This window comes from Leptosomus discolor, chromosome 3, assembly GCF_034619465.1.
Source record: "Leptosomus discolor isolate bLepDis1 chromosome 3, bLepDis1.hap2, whole genome shotgun sequence".
Taxonomy (NCBI): domain Eukaryota; kingdom Metazoa; phylum Chordata; class Aves; order Leptosomiformes; family Leptosomidae; genus Leptosomus; species Leptosomus discolor.
Genome location: NC_141393.1, coordinates 3,774,756 through 3,795,700, shown reverse-complemented (window position 1 = coordinate 3,795,700; position 20,945 = coordinate 3,774,756). Strand labels below are relative to the sequence as shown.

General features: G+C 45.6%; 1 protein-coding gene across 4 annotated transcripts; it reads right to left on the bottom strand.

The window, feature by feature from the left end:
- Window positions 1–910: 910 nt before the first annotated feature.
- Window positions 911–19,124, bottom strand: STYX (serine/threonine/tyrosine interacting protein). Of its 4 annotated transcripts, none has more exons than XM_086462720.1 (11): window positions 19,047–19,124; window positions 8,639–8,671; window positions 7,723–7,776; window positions 6,486–6,583; window positions 5,826–5,886; window positions 4,447–4,483; window positions 3,843–3,882; window positions 3,706–3,756; window positions 3,063–3,135; window positions 2,105–2,198; window positions 911–1,394 (listed from the first exon to the last, which is right to left on the bottom strand). In XM_086462720.1, the coding sequence occupies exons 1-11, from the start codon at window positions 19,101–19,103 to the stop codon at window positions 1,321–1,323; spliced, it is 672 nt and encodes a 223-aa protein (XP_086318846.1). In that variant the 5' UTR covers window positions 19,104–19,124; the 3' UTR covers window positions 911–1,320. The 4 variants fall into 4 exon arrangements, with proteins under 4 accessions (XP_086318846.1, XP_086318847.1, XP_009945641.2 ...); XM_086462721.1 differs by lacking the exon at window positions 19,047–19,124 and adding an exon at window positions 18,160–18,207; XM_009947339.2 differs by lacking the exon at window positions 19,047–19,124 and having other exon boundaries at window positions 8,639–9,145.
- Window positions 19,125–20,945: the final 1,821 nt, after the last annotated feature.

Genomic DNA, 20,945 nt, shown 5'->3' with positions numbered 1-20,945 from the left:
CCTGTTCCCTGTTAAAAAAAAACAGTCTAATTACAAGCTCAGATATCCCCCACACGAGTTCTCCAAAGAGCTTTGGGATTTGCTCTGTCACCGCGGTGCTCTAAAGGATCCATCATTTCAGTCGTAGCTTTTATACCACAGGCTGAGTGGCAAATAAAGCAGAGATGCAGAACTGAGGCTGCACTTGCACAACCAGCGGTTATCACAGCGCTTCTGAGAAGGGGGATGAGTTAAAGCTGCACAAACCCCCTTGGCAATTCCCAACTGGAAACCTTTAAAGCACTGGTAAGTGCGTGGCCTTAATTGACTCTAACACTTTAGAAGAGCTGAGGTGAATCCTTTAGGTCTTGATTATGGCCAGTGTTTCGGGCCTCAGTTTTTCAACCAATCCAATTTTTACCTGAAATGATGCAACTATTGTCTTGCAAAGGGAACTACTCCTCCAATACCAGTTTGAAGATGCACTGTTCTAGTAGACAGGGGGACCATACTGGCTCGTTCAACTGAAAAAATCAACCTATAATTAATTTAACAAGCAGCTTTTTAAGGCTAGCTAAAAGAATTCAGTCTTGATGTGTGTAAAATTGGTAGCTGCCCTCTGTATTAATTCAGCACATGACTATTTTATTAAGTAATCAATCAGTACTGTCTTAAATTTTAACTTGCATAAAACCAGGTGAGATTTTTAGAACAGTATTCTGTCTTAAATTGGTCTCAGAGTGTCGGTCTCAAAATAATTCAGTGTATAATGAGGTTTTATAACAAGGTAAAGAGTTCAATACTGATTAGATCACTGCTGTTGCTCAACTGCCAGCAGCAGCACATGGTGCAGTTCATAAAGCACATTTCTACAAGCACAGCCAGAATACAGAGTGAGAACAAGGTGAGTTTTAGCAAACGTTTTCTTTACTAAAGTCTCTTGTTATAAATTACACAAATAACTTTATAAACAAATCCCCCCAGCTTGCATTTTGTTTAAAGTAATAACTTTATATCATACAAATAAAGAAATTTCAAGTATGAAAAGTGCATTATTGCAATAATACCTCTTTGCAAGTCCAAAAATCTTGGTTTAGAATAAAACTGTAAAGTGTAAAAAAGGAGTAAAACAATCAGTGCCATCTATTCATTCAAGAAGTCCAACATCTTAAAAATGATGCTTAGTGTGTTGCAGAGGCAGATTTACATCTGAAAGCAACCAGTAATCGAAAAGAAGCTATGTGTGTGTTCATTGTTTTGCATTATTCGTTCTTTTTTCCCTAGTTTTCTTCACCTTTCTTGGCAGGAATTCACCACACAAACAGCGCTTGTCCTCAGGGATCATCCGTTCTGTGCTGCTGCCACCTGCATGGTTCCAAGTTCTTCATCCTCTTCGTGCATTCGCTTTAAACTTCCTGCAAAAGGCGAGAGGAAGGAGGAGCCCTCTGAAAAGGTCAGCTCTAGCACCACGCAGCTGCGAGCAGGACTACGGGGCAGGTGTTACTGCCTGCTGGCAGGGACTCTGCCCTTTGAAGACCTCCAGCTTTCGGACAGCACTCTTCTTCCCTCACACTTCTCCATATGGAGGAGAAATTTCCAAAAACCCACTATTTTTTGCGCTCCCTTTACATCTCCCCCCCGACTCCCTTCTCACTGACCTTTAGCAGGGATTGCTACTGGGACACCTCTGTAGGACTAAGGTAACATTTTTACACGCCCTAATCCCCTGTTATCTGTTTAAAGGCACAGCAAAACTTCTTTTTTTTTCCAGAGCAACTGCCTTAATTTGAAGGGCAGCAATTGTATCATGAACATTGGCTGCTTTCAACCTGTCCCTCTTGATTCCTCGAGGGAACTCGGGGTTGAAGGACAGGGGGAGGCAGGGCCTTTCTCTTCCAGGTACGGAAGGGCAGACACCACCACAGGAAAGCTCAGCCATAAGAGATCAGAACATTTAAATACCACAATGCTCAAGTCTGAACACAGCTTGCCCACCACCTGCAGCCACGCCCTTCCCAAAAGTCCGGGATTCACCTCTGCTGGAGGTTTACTTGGAGGGTGCAAGCGTCCCCTCACAACACCCGCTAAGCCAGCAGCATCACACACAACAGGAGAGGCTTCTGACCTGTAGTACCAGGTGGAACCGAGAGGGATCTCTCCAACTGCAGCGGTGACATCATCTGGATGGTTAATTTTGCTAGATAGATGGCTTCATATTCCTGGAAAAGTGTAATAATACGTATTTGGCTTTGGAAGGATGAGAAGGGCTTATTCAGAGAGTTTGCTTGGATGGACTAGAGAGTATCTTACAGTAAGGTGGAGATCTGAGAGAAGGAGAGTTCTTTGTTGCTCTGAGGTGAACAACAACCACCGCCAGGAAGACAGAGCAAAAGAAAACTTAAAGGATGACAAGAAATGCCTTTAAGGAAGAGAGTAAACTCGCACTTCAAAAACTCTGTCAGCATGTTCAGAGAACTCCTCGTTGCTCCCAGGCGGCCAGTAGAACCAACCCAAACGTAGAATACAGGAGCTTCAGAGATTGGTTACAAGGACAAACCATACGTGGCCTTGAAGCTGCGCTCTAGCGGCCGGTCACGCTTTCAGCGCTACACAACTCCTCCTCACAGGAGCGACTTGAAAAAACAAACGCACAAAACGAACCACTGAGCTCAGGAGATACTCAATCCCCATTCCCCCCATGGACTCCTGGCATATGATAAAGCACCTTCACGATACTGCTCTTAGCTGTTTCAGACTTGTGAGCTTCATCCCCTGGGAACTCAAGTGACAAGAAGCATCACAGACGCTTTGCAGTCTCCTCAGCCACCCGTTCAGCTGTTTCAGAGCCTCTTAATCACTGCATAACACAGCGTTTTTATTTCTCCTCCATTCCTGGATTTGCTTTGTCTCAAGCTTCAGTCTAATGACCTGGGGTACCCACTCATCTTCCTTCCGAGCTCTGACAGTCACTTGAAGGCTACTTTTACAGTAATGCTAAGCCTGAGTAGAAGCAGCTGTTTTGCAGGAAGATGATGCATCAAATGGCTTTTGAATTATGACCCCCCCCCCAAAAAAAAATTCACCTGAAGTTGATGGACAAATCCAGCATTAGGATTAATACAGAATCTTCTTTCTTGCACGTAAGTAAATGCATCCCTTAGAGAAGGAGAGAGAGAAAATACTTCAGTGGCAAACAGACTATGACAAAAGTCTCTGCGGTTTCAGGAGTCTTCAAATCATCAGTCCCTAGGAAACACCCAGCCTCTAAACGCCCCTCAGAACTGGTCTGCCTAACTGAAAGCGTTTGGGCAACATGAGAAGCTGGAAAATACTATTTGCCCACCCCCACCTGCACCCTTCAGCTGGCTGCCCCGTTTGCCACACGCCGCTCGGGGCCTCTCCTGTAGTTTCAGAGCGAGGCACCCGCCTCTGGAGGGCCGTGTCCCCTTGCCATGAGCAGCAGGTACCTGCTTCTTAGAGAAAGGGTGTCAACAAACCTGCAGGGAAGTGGAATCATCTGCCCTAAAGGCTTTGCTCAGTCTCAGTAGGGAACAATTGGCTTATGTGTCAATACTCAACTGTTTATGTTCCCTCCAAAATTACTCACACCACCTGAGTTAAGAAGTGACACATCAGACTTCTGACCTGTGCTAAAGCTCTCTCTCACTTCTGCCTTTTCAGACAGATAGGCAGACAGTTCACTGCACGACCACGCTCTGGGCTTACCTGTACTTCACCCCAAATGTTTCCATTATGTACGCAATAACTAAGGCAGCACTGAAAAGAAACAAGAAATTAGTAAAAAAATATATTTCCATTGTTCAAAAAAAAAAAGCTAACAAGCTGGATGGATAGTTTCCTACCTTCTAGAAATCCCTGCATTTCCATGGACAAGAACTTTTCCTGAGAAGGGAAAAAAAAAAATACACCAACCACACTTGTATAGACTGAAGAAAATTCTTTGAAATGTAGTTTTTCGTTGTTATGGAGAACTACACAGTAGCAAGGCACACCCTAAGAGTAACAGCTGTGTCTTACTTCCCTCTGGGTTACTATCTACGCTCTGTCCATCGCTGCCCTGGGATACAGAAGGATGGATTCCTGCTCCTCTGAGGGTTTTGAGTCACGGAATCTGCATTCCAGGACCACAATACAGATTTAAGGCCTTAATTCCAAGAGTGGACAAAGAAACCCTCATGCACAGAACAAAGTTGTGATTCAAGTAAAAAAAAAAAACAAACAAAAAACCCCAACAAACCCAGATATACAAAGAGGTTTGTTGTCCAGTCAGAGACAAAAGGAAAGAATGCTTTGCTCTGAATTTGTATAATATAGTTCAAGTCAAGCATAATAAACCCCAAATTTAAGAAAACCTCATACTTAAGAGCCTCTTACACACCACTGAGTTAGTTTTAAAGCTTTAACAACAACGTATTAGTAAATGAAGGAAAAAAGTTAATATTTTACCTCCACTTTGTAAACTTCCATCAATAAATTCTTTAGTCTAAAAAGAAGAAAAGTTACAAGGCTCAAAGTTTCAGATTATTTCACATGTTACTGCTACTTGCATTTACATTTGGTAGCATTTTTTGTATCTGTTTTTATACCCAGTGACAATACTGCACTCTGTTTATACGGCCTTAGGCATCACTTCCACTGGACATTTGCATTTCTTTTGTACTTCTAACTAGCCATAAACCTGTCAGTGAAAAACTAGAGTGAAGCCAGAGACAAAAATGCACCAAAATCCAGTATGTTGTGCTTTTTACATGTCACATGTTATGCCGCTGTAACAAAAACTAACTTCCAAACATCTTTGCTTCACAACGAGGGGGTGGGGAACACAACCCCCCCCCATCAGCAGCGATGTGGCCAGGACCACTCTGCTGACACCTGCGGCTTCCTTGAAGTTCTCCAGTGATCTTTGCAGTTACAGAAGTAAAATCTAGAAGGTGAGACATGAGGCAGTGAGGTCTGTGGAACACGGCCAGGTTGAAAGAGCTGATCAGACGAAAAGCAGAAAGTTAAATCATTTCTTGTGGGGAAACCTCAGACCAGACTCTTAAAAATACAGCGACACAGAGCTACTAAGACATCAGCAACTGAGAGATTTGCAAAGGCTGATGTTCGATCCAACGGCATTTACACTTTGCAGACTATGCTCTAGAAAAGCTGCAGGCCATCAACTGATTTGCCACCTCATTCTCCAAAACCATGACCACCTCTGCCATGTATAGGGAAGCCAGAAGAGATTTTGGTGGTTTGGTTTTTTTTTTGCATCAGGGAAGGACAAAAATGCTTCTGCTCTGTTTATTTGTGACTCAAATGAAGAGACAAACCCATAGCTAAAAGCTAAGGGTTTATTCTGTTTCCAAAGGTCAGTACGTAACGGTCTTGCTTCACTTAAAGTTACTTTTTAATCCCTCTACAGTAAACGCATTTCAAGATGCTGTAAAACTTAGTTACACCGCCTAGGTACTCCTTCCTGTTGAATTTGGTTTGGTATTTGATGCAAGAGATGTAAATACTCTCGGGCTCACAAAATAAGTTTCCTACAGGCCAAGTTCTCCAGACCTGATTTTGTTTGGTTTGAAGACTAATTTTTTCCCCCTGCTTTTTTTGGTTTTGAGACCACAGCGAGCTACAGCTCGTACAACTCTGTCCTTGTCAAGAGGAGTTCATTACGCTGAATACAGCGGCAATACTATGGTCACTCAAGAGTTCGCAGCCCTTCCAAGTGCCCCAGGCTGGGTATCCCAAATTTGAAACTGGTATCTCTTAGTTCAGGAAACTCTTACTGGGCAACTCCGTTCCCAACCCGTTGGCATTCACACACAAATACTCACCATAGGGAAAAAACGTATGATGTTCTCCACTGGATTATCTGCAATATCCAAGACTAAATACCTGCAAAAAAAGTTGCTCTGAGTACACAGTAACAGTGAGTGCATGTACAGCCGATTCGACCCCACTACGACACCCAAACCTGCCCTCCTGGCTTTACTTTCTGGTCTGAGCTCCAGAGCTTCTACAATAAGCAACCCCTGGAGCTGCCCTTACACCCTTCTCCAACATCCCCTGACAAAAAAATCACCTCTCAGAGCCCAGAAAATTCACAGGTGCTGTGCTACAGGTGACACTACCTTGTTTGAAAGCAGTGCACCGCAACACTCACACCAGTTTGTAAACAGGGGCCAGTGTTCTTTTCTGGATCTGTGCAACTTTTTCATATTCTGGTGAAGTTACCTCAGATGTTTTATCAGCAGGACAAACCGCACTCAGAACTAACGACTTCAAAACCAAAGAAAGTTACTGCAAACGAATGGATCCTTCTCACTCGCAGACTTGCTCATGTCTAGAGTTTAGCAGGATGAATAAGCTTCATGGTTTGGATTTACGAGTCTTTCTACACCTCAGCACATTTTTCAAGTAGCTGTGACAAATGTGAAAGTATTTGGAAAGAACACTAGCCCGAAAAAAAAAAAAAAATCTTGATCATTTCTCACCTAAATAACTGTTGGAAGTTTGGTTTAATAAAATTTGCTTCAATGTTTTGCCGTATGCATATTACATGGGTTATTCCATGTTTCTGAAGTATAGGTAGCTGTGGAAAAAAGAAAACACAATTTTTTTTTAAATTACAGAATCCATGGATTACAGAGTAATAAACAAAAGCTATACTTAAGTACACAATAGGGCTATACCATGTCCCCAAGGAAAAACCAGAGCTAGTTTTCTAATCCTCAAAGCATTAATGTGAATAATTTTGTCTTTCAAAAAGACAACAGACAACCATTAGCAGTCGCAAGAAAAAGCGTTCCTAACAACGACAAAAGGAGCAGGCAGCGATGAAAGCATTCAGTGAACTTGTTTGTCTCTGCCCACCTTCGCCTGAAACTGCAAGCGTCTCTGCCCACCTTTCACTTTGCCTGAAACTGCAAGTCCCTACACGACACCGTAATTTTCAGTTAGCATTGGATTCTTGTTGAAAGGAAGATCATTTGAACCAGGAGGTAAGTTTGCAGATACCAGCTCTGTCTTAGCAGCCCTTGGCTTTATCGTGGAGGCAATTCACCTTATTTCACTGCACACGTGCGAGTTCCCAGTTCTGATTTGTGCGGCATCACTTCAGCAAAGGACACAGATTGCCTGGTCGGTAATGGGCCCGTCTCGAATGGTTTACCTTTTTCTAAGGAAAATTACATTCAAGCTTAACTACAAGACTCAGTTTCAATGCAAGCAGCTCACACATGAACGCTCGCTGCAATTAGTGTGCAAGTCACTTCAAACTTGCCCTTTTCTCTCAGGTAAAGCTGACGAGCTGAACTGATGGAGCACGCACGTGTGCGTGCAGGAACGCCTGCAGAACTTCAAGCCACACGAAATAATTTAATCAGGGCGCTTTTTTTTTTTTTTTTTTCCATTTTTCCCCTGAAACAACCCTTTCACTCACAAGATTGTTCAGGAATCCTAAGTCTTGTAAGAGCCAACTGCCCTGGCGTGTGCCTGAGGCACGCTCTGGGAAGGGGAAGCATCAACAGGGGCGCCAGTCAGACAATCCCGCAGGGTAAAAGGACCATCCCATTAATGCACCACCTATGACTTCTGCTCTGGCTTCTGCTCCAGTTCAGGACTGCAACCAAATTCACACCTATATAGACAACACTTGAACGTGTCGGCACGGTAACAAACCAAATCACCCCAGCAAAGTTTCCTCATGAGACACACTTCCGAAAATCATACCTTGCTTTTCATAGCTGAGGAATACGGGCCTAAAAATAACCCAGGTAAGATTTCCTAGGAGGCAGAAGAACAGACATTTAATACCAACTCAAAAGTATTTGAAATAATACATCACATTCAGCTTGGAGTACGGCCATGGAAACAAGTAATTTACACATTAGTGTGAGAGGTGTGGTCAAGTGTCACTTGTAACAGGATTGGGGGGGGAAAAAAAGTCATTTTGGCAAAATAAAAGAAACATGATCTTTGTGCTGGAGATCTTGTTTTGGAACAGGAATCAAGTCCTTTATTTGGACGAAGTTCCAGTTTGATTACTGCATCTTACCCAGCTCCAGATCAAGTGAAGGGAACACTAACTTTGGATATACTCGTGTCTTGTAACTAATTCCAAATTGCTCTTGTGGAGGAAAAAAAAAGCTACACGCACGGTAAGCCTTCTTCTACCTTTGTCCTAGTGGTAGGAAAACATCAATTGTTAACCATTTATCTCCCCGCCAATAAAGACCTGTAGGTCTGTAGATCCTCTCTTGTGCAAAGATTTGGCTGACATCATGGTAGGAAAATTTTAATTGCCCATCCTGCTCAAGAACACTTATTTCCAAGTTTAAAAAAAAAATAAAGCTCCAATATATTTTTAGCAACCTTCTAAAAACATTCACAAAGACAAAAACAGAGTATTTAGGGGATTCTGAAGAAAAGGACAAAATTTTTTTTTTTTTTGAAGTACTTGCCCAACAGAGATCCAAGCACACCTGCACTCTAAGCTGGCAATCCTCACGCATCTCTCCTACGGTGCTGCCTGACACTTCACCCCTAAAGGCCGATTTCAATACCAGCTCTTTCGTAGGACACTTTCTTTCTGTTACTAAACACACCACGGGTTTTGACTCCAATGGTAAATGAAAGGGTGTCATACCTGCATCTCTCGCCTCATGGGATAGGTCCAATCCTTAAAAATGAAATAAAAAAAGTAATTACATATACACACAAAGGGAAAAACACATTCAGGCAGAGATCTGTACGTGCAAGCCATATATAAGAACCAAAAAAGAACCAAAATGTATTTTCTGCAGAGTGTACAAGCTACCTGCTGCACGACAGTAGCTTACACCTACTGCTAACTCTCCACATGGACCGCAGCGACACTCAAGGGCAAGGAACACTATTTTGAAAGCTAATGTGAAGAAACCTCAAGTACCCTACATCGGAGACGAAGCCTGTGCAGAACAGCTAGTGTGTTGTGCATCCACACCTCAGCTTTCTGCTTAGAAACTTCCCTCTAGAGTGGGGAGAAAAACAAAAAAATAAAAAGGAAGAAAGCTTTAGAACATTCTGTACTAACCACAGAAGAAAAAAAAATATCCTTTGACTGGTACATTCCTACAGCCACTGAAAAAACGGTGAGAAGATAACAAGTATAGCAGGTAACTCCCTTTAAATCCACACTGACCCACCTAATATAGCCAAACCAACTTCATTTTGAATATTCAGGATTTAGCTTTAACCATTTCGAAGCTTGTGTTCCCCACGAACGGAGCAAGCCATCCAAGTGAACCTCCACTTTGCGCCATCCTGGACAGTCCCTGTGGGAAGGAGCCTTGCACAGTGAATGCACGCGCTCGTGCGCAGCCACAAGGACGTGAATCCCCACGGCAGCTAGCTTACGGCTAGCACATCGCACCCTTCCACTGATCTCAGACCCACCAGTTGGTGACGGTTCACCACTGGGGAACCACCCCTTCCCAGCTGACGATTTACTATCACCCAACTCAATCCATCAGAACTGCCCGGAGCAAATTCCAGGATCAACATTTTCATCCTTTGCTCCGTTTTACAGAACTGCCAAAACTGAAGAGAAAAATGCTCAGCCAGCCTCTATTCCTGTCTTGCCTTCTTTACAACACCCACTGTCCTCTATTAACAGGCTCTTACTCATTCTTTGACCCTCACACACGAAGGAGTTGTATCTGAGATCACAGTTACCAGCTGGAGGGGGGGGGAAAAGAAAAAGGAAACCGTCAAACCTCTCAAATCAAATAGACTGCGCACATTTATTTACATAACTTTGTCGGGTGCTCCACACACACCGACAGCTAAGAAAAACCTTTGCCATATGTCGTTCTTGTTGATGTTCCAATCTCCTCAAAACTATGAGAAAGTTAAGCTCTAAATACTCCACCTCTGAAGCGAGATCAGGATTACACCAAGAAAGATCCAGGGCCTTAAACGGCAGCGTTGTCCACCTGAGCACCTGCAGTTGTACTGGTAGCATCGATGTCACATTAAGCCCCTTCTCACTCAGACACACAAGAAAAATCCAGTGCTCGCCCCAGACGCACACAGTTGGGCACTGAGGTTTTGCTAGCTCTCGGTAGAGGAATTAGAAAGGATTTTAGTACTAGTAAAGTTATTCTGGAAACCACTTGAATTGAATCTGGGACAGCATTTCTGAGAAAGCAAACAAACATGAAGCCTCTTAAAATAATTCTTTGAATACTAGCTAAAATGGTAGTACAAGCAGGGCAATGAAATGCACTGAAATGGTCTTTGCTGAAGACACAGAGAGGTAAACTGAGTTACTTCTGTCCCTTCCAGCTCTAATAACAAAACTCCCGGTAGTACAAGATAGAAATCCTGTGACAAAAGGATGATATTTACAGAACTGTATCCTCTGAAGGTTGACCTAAGTGCTTTAGCATAATCCCACTGTCTCACTGCATATACAAAAGCATAATTCATTCACCAAAAAGCAAGAAAACCCCAGTTTTGTCCGAGCACAAAAACAATATTCTGAGAAATAAACTCTGAAAAGCTTAAGCTTCACTCCAGAAGCAGACAAGTCCTTAAGTGGGCTTATTACTCTCTCTATATACTTGTGGAATTTAAAAGTCTCAATCTGGAGCATAATGAAAACACAAATTCATCACTGCTTTGGTCAAGGGGACTTAACAATACATTACAAATGTCCCTTTCAAATGCATTAGAAGCAGGAAATTGTGTTAGTCCCAGCAGCTGCGAGCTGTGCGAAATAAGTAGGCCAGAATTTAGCAATATACCCTCCAAAGGAAACCAAAACCCAAAAGACAACAGATGCCACAGATATTCTGAACAAGAAAAAACCATCGGTATTGGCTCCAGACATTCGTCTTCAGTGCTGAAGCCAGGAAGGCACAGTTTCCAATGGGATTTAGTCTGCAAAATAAATACCTGAAAGATGACATCTCAGATTAAATGTTTTCTTTATACAAGTACACAAACTACTGAAAGAGCGATTCTGGTGATTTCCTGACAAAAAGCTTCAAAGCTTTTAAAAACTAACAGCGCAAGGTTACTCCAGTGTTATGCAAAATTACATAAAAAATTTAATCTATTAATGCAGACTGAACTCAAGCAGAGTTCTCATTTCAAGGAATTCATTCATCAACCACGTTTGCCGCACTGTCTGAAGCACCCAGCAGACAAATAACAACTGGAAGTTTCTCTTTTTATCAGAGTAAATACAGGAATTTTGCTAAGAAAACAACCGATGATGCCAGAGCTGGACAGAGTAAGAGAACTCCTTGCTGCTAAGCGTTTGGTAGGATCTACAGAGCAAGTGACAACTCACTGGAAGACACAATTTCCAATACTCGCCAGACCCAAAAGTAAAGAGAAGGAATGCAAAAAATAACCTCCCCCCGACTCCAAAGTTTTAAAAGAGGAGCCACTCACCTCTGACAGACCTTCCCAAACTAAACTGCAACTCCCTGACGGACAAGTTTACAAGACACCTCAACTGTTTTGCTGAGGGTGTTCCCAGCACGGATGAAGTGCCAGGGACTGGCTAAAGCACTTCAACGACTGTCCCAGAATGGGGTGACTAGCTGGAGAAAAGGGGAAAAAAAAAAAAAAAAAAAGGCACATTTCAAAGCCCTCCCTTCTCCACCTACAGCCAGCCTCCAGCTAAAAGAAATTGAAGATATGAATGAACAGGCGATACTGGTCTATGCTACAAAGAGTTTCTCGGGAACCCAACATCCAAACTACATCAAGAGTTACTCTGCCAACAGTTATGGTTATTTTGTCAATATTTTGCCATAGCTATACCTGTCCTTCTTTAAAAGGACAGTTTAATGGCAAAAAATCCCTTATATTGACACAGGCAAAGGCACATACACGCGGACTTTTTCCTGAAAGAGTGACCTTGGCCAGGACTTTAATTAAAAAATTCATAATCTGAATTTTATATTAACAGCCCCGACGTTGAGACTCATCTATGTTCAAGGTCTGCACAACAGCAAAGACTGTGCTTTCAAACCCAGCCCCACAACGTACCTTACGCAATCTGCGCGCCCCACCAGCAGGCAGGTAGTGAAATGGATCTATGCGACACCGCTCAACCGGTCCCTAACCAACAGCTTAAGTCTGAAGATCCATCTAATTTTCACATATCAAAGGTCCATCCTGGTCAGCCTTTGCCAAAGCCCAGCTTTGGTTGAGGCGACCCGCAGTACTGCACTTGCATGATTATGGTTAAACTCCTGCTGCCTTATGAGGAGAGCCTGCAAACCACAGACTGCCCGAGATGAAGGAAGAAGCTCTCAAAGGTGCTGAAAAAACACACCAGTAAAATAAATCAAATCAGTAGCTTAAAGAAGGAGAATCTGACATCAAGAAGTATCTCTTCTAGATTTTAGCTGCTGCCCCTTATCCGCTCAGCATCACTGGACATCAGCCCCCATCTGCAGTGACTCCCTGCTTTCAAGACCGTTACTCAAGTCCTTTTGAAGAGCTGCACGTAACCCCCAGTAAAACTTTCCGGACCACTCCAGGTTTCTGACCCTTTTCCAACAGCTCTTCTGTTGTTGATTTAACAGCATCACTTGCCTCTCTGTACAGCTGTCTCTTCCCACCGTAACTCATCACAGCAAAACTGCACGATCGATAGTTCCCGGCATACCTCAAATCTAGGGCTGTCAGAACCCTCTTGCCTAAACTTGTTTCCACGTCTAGCGGGATGTTCATACCAACTGTAACACTCCAAGTCTCTCCTCCAAACCCGGTACCACGTTCTTCCACAAGTTGTGAAATCAAAGCTGAAGACAACTGTTACGGCAGCGACAGCCACACGTTCTGCTGACCTGCTTCGGTGCCTTCATCTGCTCTGGCCAACCGATCTCTCGGCTATAACTTTGTACCCCTTCTGTGTAGGAAACTGGAGTTACAGCTGAACAGGGTTGTATCAGCACAGTCAGAGGGCACAATGACATTAAATATCAACACTACTACCCCCCCTTAGCAGGCTACAGCTTGGATTGTGGGTGGGTTCTGATCCCTTAACGATTACCTTGACACAAAAGCTTTACGCCTCATTCTGAGGCAGTTTTAAGTCTAACTTACACAATGAAATGAGAGCACATCTTAGTTTTGAAAGTATTCCAATTTTTTGAAAAAAAAAAAAAAAAAAAAAAACACCAACCAACCCTCCCAGCTGATACAATCCAACAGAAGGGGGGAGGGGGGGGTGTTATCACTCAAGACCTGCACAAAAATAAAGCCAGTTACACTAACGGCCTTTGTAAAATGGAACAAACTGTCAAAAGAAATCACGAAATCCTAACGTAGCAATAGAGCATATGCATTTGCCATCTTCTAATAAGAAAACAGACAAATGAAGTACTGAAAACACATTCAAGAAAAATATTTGAATGTTCCTGCAACCTGTCACGTCTATCACTGTGAAACATGCTACTTTAAGGGCCTCAAAATTAGCTACAAACAAGAATGAAATGAAAGGCTGTGTCTCTGGTTTCAGTCACACTTGGACAGTTCTTCCAGTTAGAAGCATTTATTTATATATATATAAAAAACAGAATTATTTCAGTCAGAAGAGACCTACAATGATAATTTATTCTAACTGCCTGACCATTTCAGAGCTAAATATATATATTATTTTTTTCCCCTCAAGTAGAAGTCCTAGTGCAATACAAAAAATGAAACCAAATCTTCCTGTTCACTCAAGATGTGGACATGCCACCACCAAGAACAGAGCTCCAACAAGGCTAAGGAAGGCTTTGACAGGGCTGCTGACCCAAAGCAGCAGCTGGTTAAAGGGTGAGGTAACCCACCCTCGCACAGTTGTTTAATCCTATGGTCACCACGCTCAGGAAACTATAGTGGCCCAAAACTAACAGCTTTTTTTAGCAAAGCTGGTTGTCTACCAAGTAAGCTCCCTGCTCCAGGTCACCACAGGTCAGATGAGCATGGGGACAAAAAGGGTGACAACGCTGGGCGGTTGGCAGGGAGGGTAAAGCCACTTTTTAGCAAAGCCAGCTATCAGATGGGCTTTGCTGTAGCAGCAAGTCCCCCCTCGGTCACAGATCGCACCTCGGTCAGCCTCCACAACGGCAAACACGAGCTGGGAAGGAATGTTTAACAGTGTGTTCTGGTACTGGGACACTGGGAAGTCCTCAGGCAGACATTCTTGCTTTTGAAAGTACAAAGGAATACAAAAGCAGGAAGGTGGAGAGGAAAAACAATAGCAGGTGGGAATGACAGAGCCCACAGAGGACGGAAGAAGCGTACAACGGGGAAATAAAGGTTATTTTAGCAAAGAGGAACACAAGCCACGGAAAAGGATAAAAGGTAGACAAAGGCAACTAAATGGAAAGTAGAAACATTATACAGATAAGATAGAAATGTTTCTTTATTGTCCAATTCTGTGACATTGGTCCAAAAGACACCTCTACTAGCTCGTTAAATACCAGTTAGCACACAGGATCATCGGCTTTTACTAAAGCAGGATAAAAGCAGTGAAAGCAGAATTCTTCAACTTAGATGAAGCACAGAGCCAAGGGGCAGGACTGCCACACTTTTGGTATTATTTTCTTTTTAAACAGACTTGCACAGAAGCTGAGGCCCATTTGCATTTTTTCTCGTAGTATTGCTCCTGCATTCGCCCCACAGCATTTCTACCCACCGCAACTAAAGGTCTTGACGACTCACTTTTTACGAAGAATCTGCAGAATGAGCACTAACGAACAAGTTTTACTGGTAAAGGAAAAACTCAGGTTCTCAGAATTGTTTATAAGGGTGCAAGTATGTTCTGTCTCATGTCTTTTTTTTTTTTTTAACTACAGCCCAGTGAGCTGGGCTATACTGAGACAGCCAAGGAACATAGAGGTCTCTTTATAATCCTCATTTAGATAAGAAAAGCCAGGCTTGAAGTCCCCAGTTCCAGGAACTGCTCCAGTTGTGAGCCACCTTCACATCTGTGCGGATGCCTCTGCGCTTCAACAGGCTGCCCACGGATGCAAGGCGCGAGTTACTCACGACTGACAAGACTGCTCGACTGCAGCTGCCACAGCGCGCTTCTTTTGAGGTATGCAAACTAGTCTGATAGTATCCCACAGCCGTACGATCCGAATCCGTCACCCGATTTACATTTCCCAGCAATAACACAGCATTTGGTTTGAATTTCTCTTGCTCTGTCACGTGGGCAGGTTAAGATACATACGACAATAGAGGCTTCCTATTTGTTTTAAAGAGTCTGCAGGAGGGGAATGGCTATGTCTAAAGGGGGTTATTGGTGATTCCTATCAAAAGTAAGAGTAAAGAAGTTTAAGAGATTTGTTCCACCTTTCGATGGACTGCACTGCTGCACAGTTAAAAATAAAAGCAGTCAAAAGTACATTAGCATTTCAGACTAAATATAGCTGTCAAGAAATGTAAATTTCTTCCAAAAGAATCATGTGCTAAAGAGAGCTCAGATTTTACGCATAATAAAAAGGCAAACATGACTGTTTACTCAATAAGCTGATAATTCCATTACAAAAACCATGGAGACTTCTAAAAAATCCTAAATACCTCATGAAAACTAGTTTACTTAGCCTGCTTACCAGCAAATATGCTCATGTTTTGACAAAGAAAAGAACTGGTAGTTATTGCTGCGTTCCCATTACATATGTCCTAGCACTGCTCTTTTTTTTTCAAATTTGTTTAAAATTTAATGGGAAAACAATTTCCATTAATTCCTTGAATTACCCCAGTCCTTATTTACCATCTTTTGGACGTGCTAAGATGCCTCAGCACTAACACACCAGCATGCACTAACTGTTATTAACCTGACCCTCTTTTAACAGGTCTTCAGCCATACGTGCTTATACTGGGGGGGAACCAAAACAAAACACAAAGAAAACAAAAAAATGCACTTCTCAAATTTAAGAGAAAGTTTGAGGCCTCATCTTGGAAAATGTGCAAATTTTAGAAAAAGACATACAAATCTAAGCTTGGAAATGGTTTCCACGCCACGTAGGATCGCTATTACTCATGAGAGTTTGACATATTCGCTATCACCAATCTCTAAAAGAACAGGAATGATGAGTCAAGCTACACGTTGAATACCCAAAAATTGAAAGCTGAAAACACTCAGACGGCGTAAGGACCCGTAAAAAGGAGTTCAGCTTTTAACTGCCACAGACTCACCAGGAAAAGAGGGAAGCTTTATCCCAGACCTCGCTAGCTCACCTTGCAGAACCGGACAACTCGCCCAGACCGCAGCCAGCGCAAAAGAGCTGACCAGAAGCAGCACCTCAAGCCAGCACTGACACACGGTTGGACCAAAGCATGGCAGCTGCCAGCCAACATGACCTGTAACAAACACGGCTTCACCACCTGAATGAACTGTAAGTACACACAAACTGCTGGGGAATAAAAAAAGGCAGCACACGTCACTAAGAGCGCTCAGAAGAACCAACTTCAGCTCCATCAGTTGCTGAGATGGTAACAGATTAGGAATGCAAAGAAGGCACAACTCCCTCCAGCAGGCAAGCATCAGCAGCATTGCTTCACGTGGCATTTCACAAGCTCCAAGAAGTTTAAAAATCCAGCAATTTCTAATACTACGTATCGAACAGAAACTTTCTCTAGAGAAGTCGATCCAACCGCAGGCTGCTGTCACCTCTCAACAGAAAGCCCTGACCCGCTCTCTGACTTTTTCTTGTGCCAGTTGAAGCTCAGACCAGAGCAGCTCACAGATTTGCCTTTTTTTTTGGTTTTATTATTAAGCTGTCACATGGTTATTGGTGTCAGCCAGGAGAAGGGAGCTGGGGGGCGGCAGTCAGATTGCCTTCAAATGACCACAAAGTTGGACATCAGGAAGTAAACCAGGGATTCCCCCAGTTCTCTCTCCGCCCCTTCCCCCCCCAACATCTTCAAATCAAATCTACCAAGACAGCGTTGAACCATACGTACCCAACTTCCTGAAATACCATGAGAGAGCACTCCCCACTAAAGAACCTTCTCCCTGCGATACACAGGGGATGATTTTCAGCTTTCCATGAATAATGACATTTCGTGGGCAGAATGATTTCGGCTTCCCCGAGTTGCTTTTCCAAAGCATCTTCTTAAGGTTTGGGCTGAAGGCTCTTACTCTTTGCTTAACGAGTTAGCTCCACAGGAACTGTGACATTCTCGCACTGGCTTTAATTCTTCTATTTCCCCCCAAATACTGCAACTATAGTGTAGTTAGATCAAGTCAGGTACAAATGTAAAGCGTTGAAAAACATTAACTTAGTCCTTGGAAGTCTCCACTAAGGTGTTGCAGCAGGTAAAAGTTCTAACGTTCCATACATTATACTATGCTACTAAAAGCAAAAAATAAAATCCTGAGGGACACTATGTTATAATCTCAGTTTTCATCAGCTAAGAGTTGTTAAGACTGGCAGTGACCTCTGCTTTTAAATCTATTTGACCACACACTCCTTTTTAGCCATTCTAGTTATAAACCGGTTCGAAAAAGCCACCCAGGCTAATTTAGTTAACCATTTTCAGAAGTAACTGTAGATAATATGATCAGTTTCTCCAGAAAGAAAAGATATTTAAAACCAAACATATTTAAAAACAAACAAAGTAGAAACCTTACAGGGTGGTCTACAATTTGTGTTCAGACACCAACTGATTACAGCTTTCCAAAAACAACCAAGGTGACTTGTAAACACCTCCATAGCTCTGAAGCAGAGAGGTTATTACATCTTGACAACAAAACCAAAAAAGAAAAAACCACAGTAACTTCCATATTTCAGGTAACTTACCACAGCAACAGCATTCAACAGCAACTCCGTTAAGAGAGAGATAAATGCTGATGTTCATGGAATACACAACAATCTACGGAACTCTGAAGAGCTCTGACACTATGAACACTGTGACATTTTGCATTAAATCTGACTCTATCAAAGCGGGATGCTTAGGGCTGTTTGCGACACACGAAAACACACCACCAGTACCCAGGGTCAGAACGCAGAAGCTAAGCCAAGCTCAGAAATCAGACACCACGCTGACCCAACTCCTCTGACACCACGCAGGGTGCAGTTTCGCCTTCGCAGATATTGCCACCTGTCTTAGCTTGCGGAGAAGTCTTGGCTCTCGAACACCGTAAAAACGCCTCCCCAAGAGACTCACCAGAGCGCCAAATTGTTTCTGGAGCACCTAAGAGTTCGCAGACGCCAACTGTTTGGAAGGGGACACACCGGTAACTGGCTGCTAGGAGCTCGTTACCTTTCTGCCTGTACAAAAAAGGGGGCAAGCAGGCAGCCAGCAGCAGATGGAGGACAGGACTGGTGACCATACAAAGGGAGAGGGAACAGGCAGTGCAAAGCAATAGGGCGGCTAATAGGCAGGCCGTGACACCCTGAAGCACAGAAGAGGGGACACCAGGGACAGCAAGGGGCCACTATCAGAAGGCAAAAGCCAGGGAGATGAACCGGGGCGGGGGGGGGGGGGGGCTTCTGTGAAAGCAGGCACCCTCTCTTCAGCAGGCAGGGCTCGCCAGCAGCCCCAGAGCAGGCAGGCGGGGAAAGGCCGGAGGCACCCGAAAGGGGAGGCGGCAGGGAGCAAAGGACAACAGGCAGGAGCGGAGGATGGGTCCGGTGGTCCCGCGGGGAGGGGGTGTCATTGGGGTGTCCCCAGTACAGGGCGGGGGGGGGGGGGAAAGGAAGGCGGACCAGCGCCTCGGCGGAGACCCGCGGGGGCGGCCAGTGAGGCCTGCGCTGGGATCTCGGCGGGGACACCGCGGCCGGGAAGGCGGGGGGTAGGGGGGGAGAGACACCCCACGGCGGGGAAGGCTGCCGGGGGGACCCACTCACGGGGGGTGAGGGGGGAGATGGACACGGGGCCTCACAGCCCCAAGCGGGGCGGGAGGCCGGGACCATCCGCGCCACGCGGGGCCGGGCACGCACGAGGCCGTCGCGGCAGCTGCCCCCCCCGCCCCGCAGCGGGGGACTCTCCTCAGGCGGGACCGGAGCGGCGGGGCCGAACGGCGGTCCCCGACAGCTCCTTCCGCCGCTCACCTCAGAGTCCTCTTTGGCCTGCGGCAGCGCGGGGAAGGCCGGCTTGGTGAGCTCCATGGCCGAGCGCTCTCCGGGCGGGGCAGGACCGGGCAGGGCGGCTATTTGGGCAGCGGGCCCGCAGGCTCCGGCTCGGGAGCGGCGGCGGCAGCGGCGGCGGGAGGAGGCGGAGGAGGCGGCGGCGCACTCAGCCGCTCGCGCCCGGCCGCCATGCTGTTGCTGCTGCTGCTGCTGGTGCCTCTTCCCTCCTCCTCCTCCTCCTCCTCCTCCCGCCGCCGCCGCCGCCGCTCCCCCCCCTCCCTTCCGCCCGCCCCCGGGCTCCGCTCCAGCGGCGGCGGCGGCGGCACCTCCGCCCCCGCCCCGCCCCAACCGCTCCGCCCACAACGGCCGCCCCGCGAGCGCGCGCGCACGCGCGCGGTGCCGCCGCTAACGGCCCGAGGGGGCGGGGCCCGGCCCAGGGGCGGCCGCGCGCCCGCCGCTCTGAGGCGCCAAGCGGTGCGCGCGCCCTCTCTCCCGAGGGGACGTCCCCAGGGAAGGGCACGGGGGGGGCGGGCGGGCGGGAAAGCGCCATTCGTTCCGCGATTTCGTTGATTAACTCCTCGTAACCCCAATTAGAGCTTCTTCAAGAGGCCCCTTTTGCCGCCACAAGTTCACGGCGATCGAGGTCCAGCTTCTCCGGTCGATGGGCAGGCCCGAAGCGCCTCACGCCTCACGCTCCCCGCCACGTTGCGGCCATTAACGCTCCCGAAGTCGCTCTCCTCGTCGCCTTCCCCTCGCCCTGCCGCTGCCTGCGGGCTCTCTTTCTCTCCTCACACGCAGATCGAACCGCTTCCATCTTGTCGAGCAGGCACTCGCCCCACAGAAAGATGCTGCCTGCCTCAAATTTTAGGATGCCGCAAATGGCATCATTTTCAAACAGGTCCTCTTTGGGCACAGAGATGCCCTCTGACACACCGGTCATGGGGCAGGAAGTATTTGTCTGTTTTTTGAGGGTCCCTGGTCCCGTGCTCTGCTGGACTCTCAAGATATCACCCCAAACTATTTAAACGTTCTGCTTATTTCCCTCTTGAGCAGCCTTTGACAACCACCTTTCAGCCTTATTCTTCACCATCGCAATTTCCTGTCAGTGAAAAGAAGAAAAATGAAACGGCAAAGGAAAAATCAACAGTAAACCCGCAGCTCCCACCTCCAGCTGGCGTTGAGAACAGGAACAGGGATGGGTGGCAGTAGCCTTAGCCTACGGCCAGAACTTCAAAAAAAAAAAATCTATAATCACCCCCAGGGCTTCAAGGAACAGGTTGCTATCTTTTAGCCTTCTCCCAGGTAATGCCAGAAGCTCAGCTCACTGTTTACATCCCTGTAATTTATTTAATTTTGTAATTGTTCCAAGCACACCAGCTCTGTACGAGCTGCGCTCAAAAGGGTGTTACGGGACACCAAAACGGCGATTTGCACCTTTACTCCTGACACAATCACGATCGGAAGTTTTCATACTGACCAGAAAAAAGGTCCGTAACGACCATGAACGTGAAAAAAAGCGTCACCTGTCCTCTTGCAACGGTTCTACACCTCACGGTGCCCGTTTTGTCTCACAGCGATGGGGAGAGAAATACAACGCCAGCTACTAAAACGGCCAGGGAGATGCTGATAAGCGGCACGTTTCCCGGTAAGTCTAGAGTTAATCTGATGTTCTTGTCCGTCAGCTGAGCAGGGCCAGAGCAATCCAATTAGGATAATCCGAAGTAGCCAGAAGTACAGTCTGCTGTTCCAGTCCAACATTTAAGTACATCGCACCGCGCCGTCACTTGATGCACGTGCAACCCCCTCCCCGATCACAAAACAAAAATCAGGTGCAGTGACAGATGCCCCTAAGAACACCAACACCTTCACCTCAACCTTTTT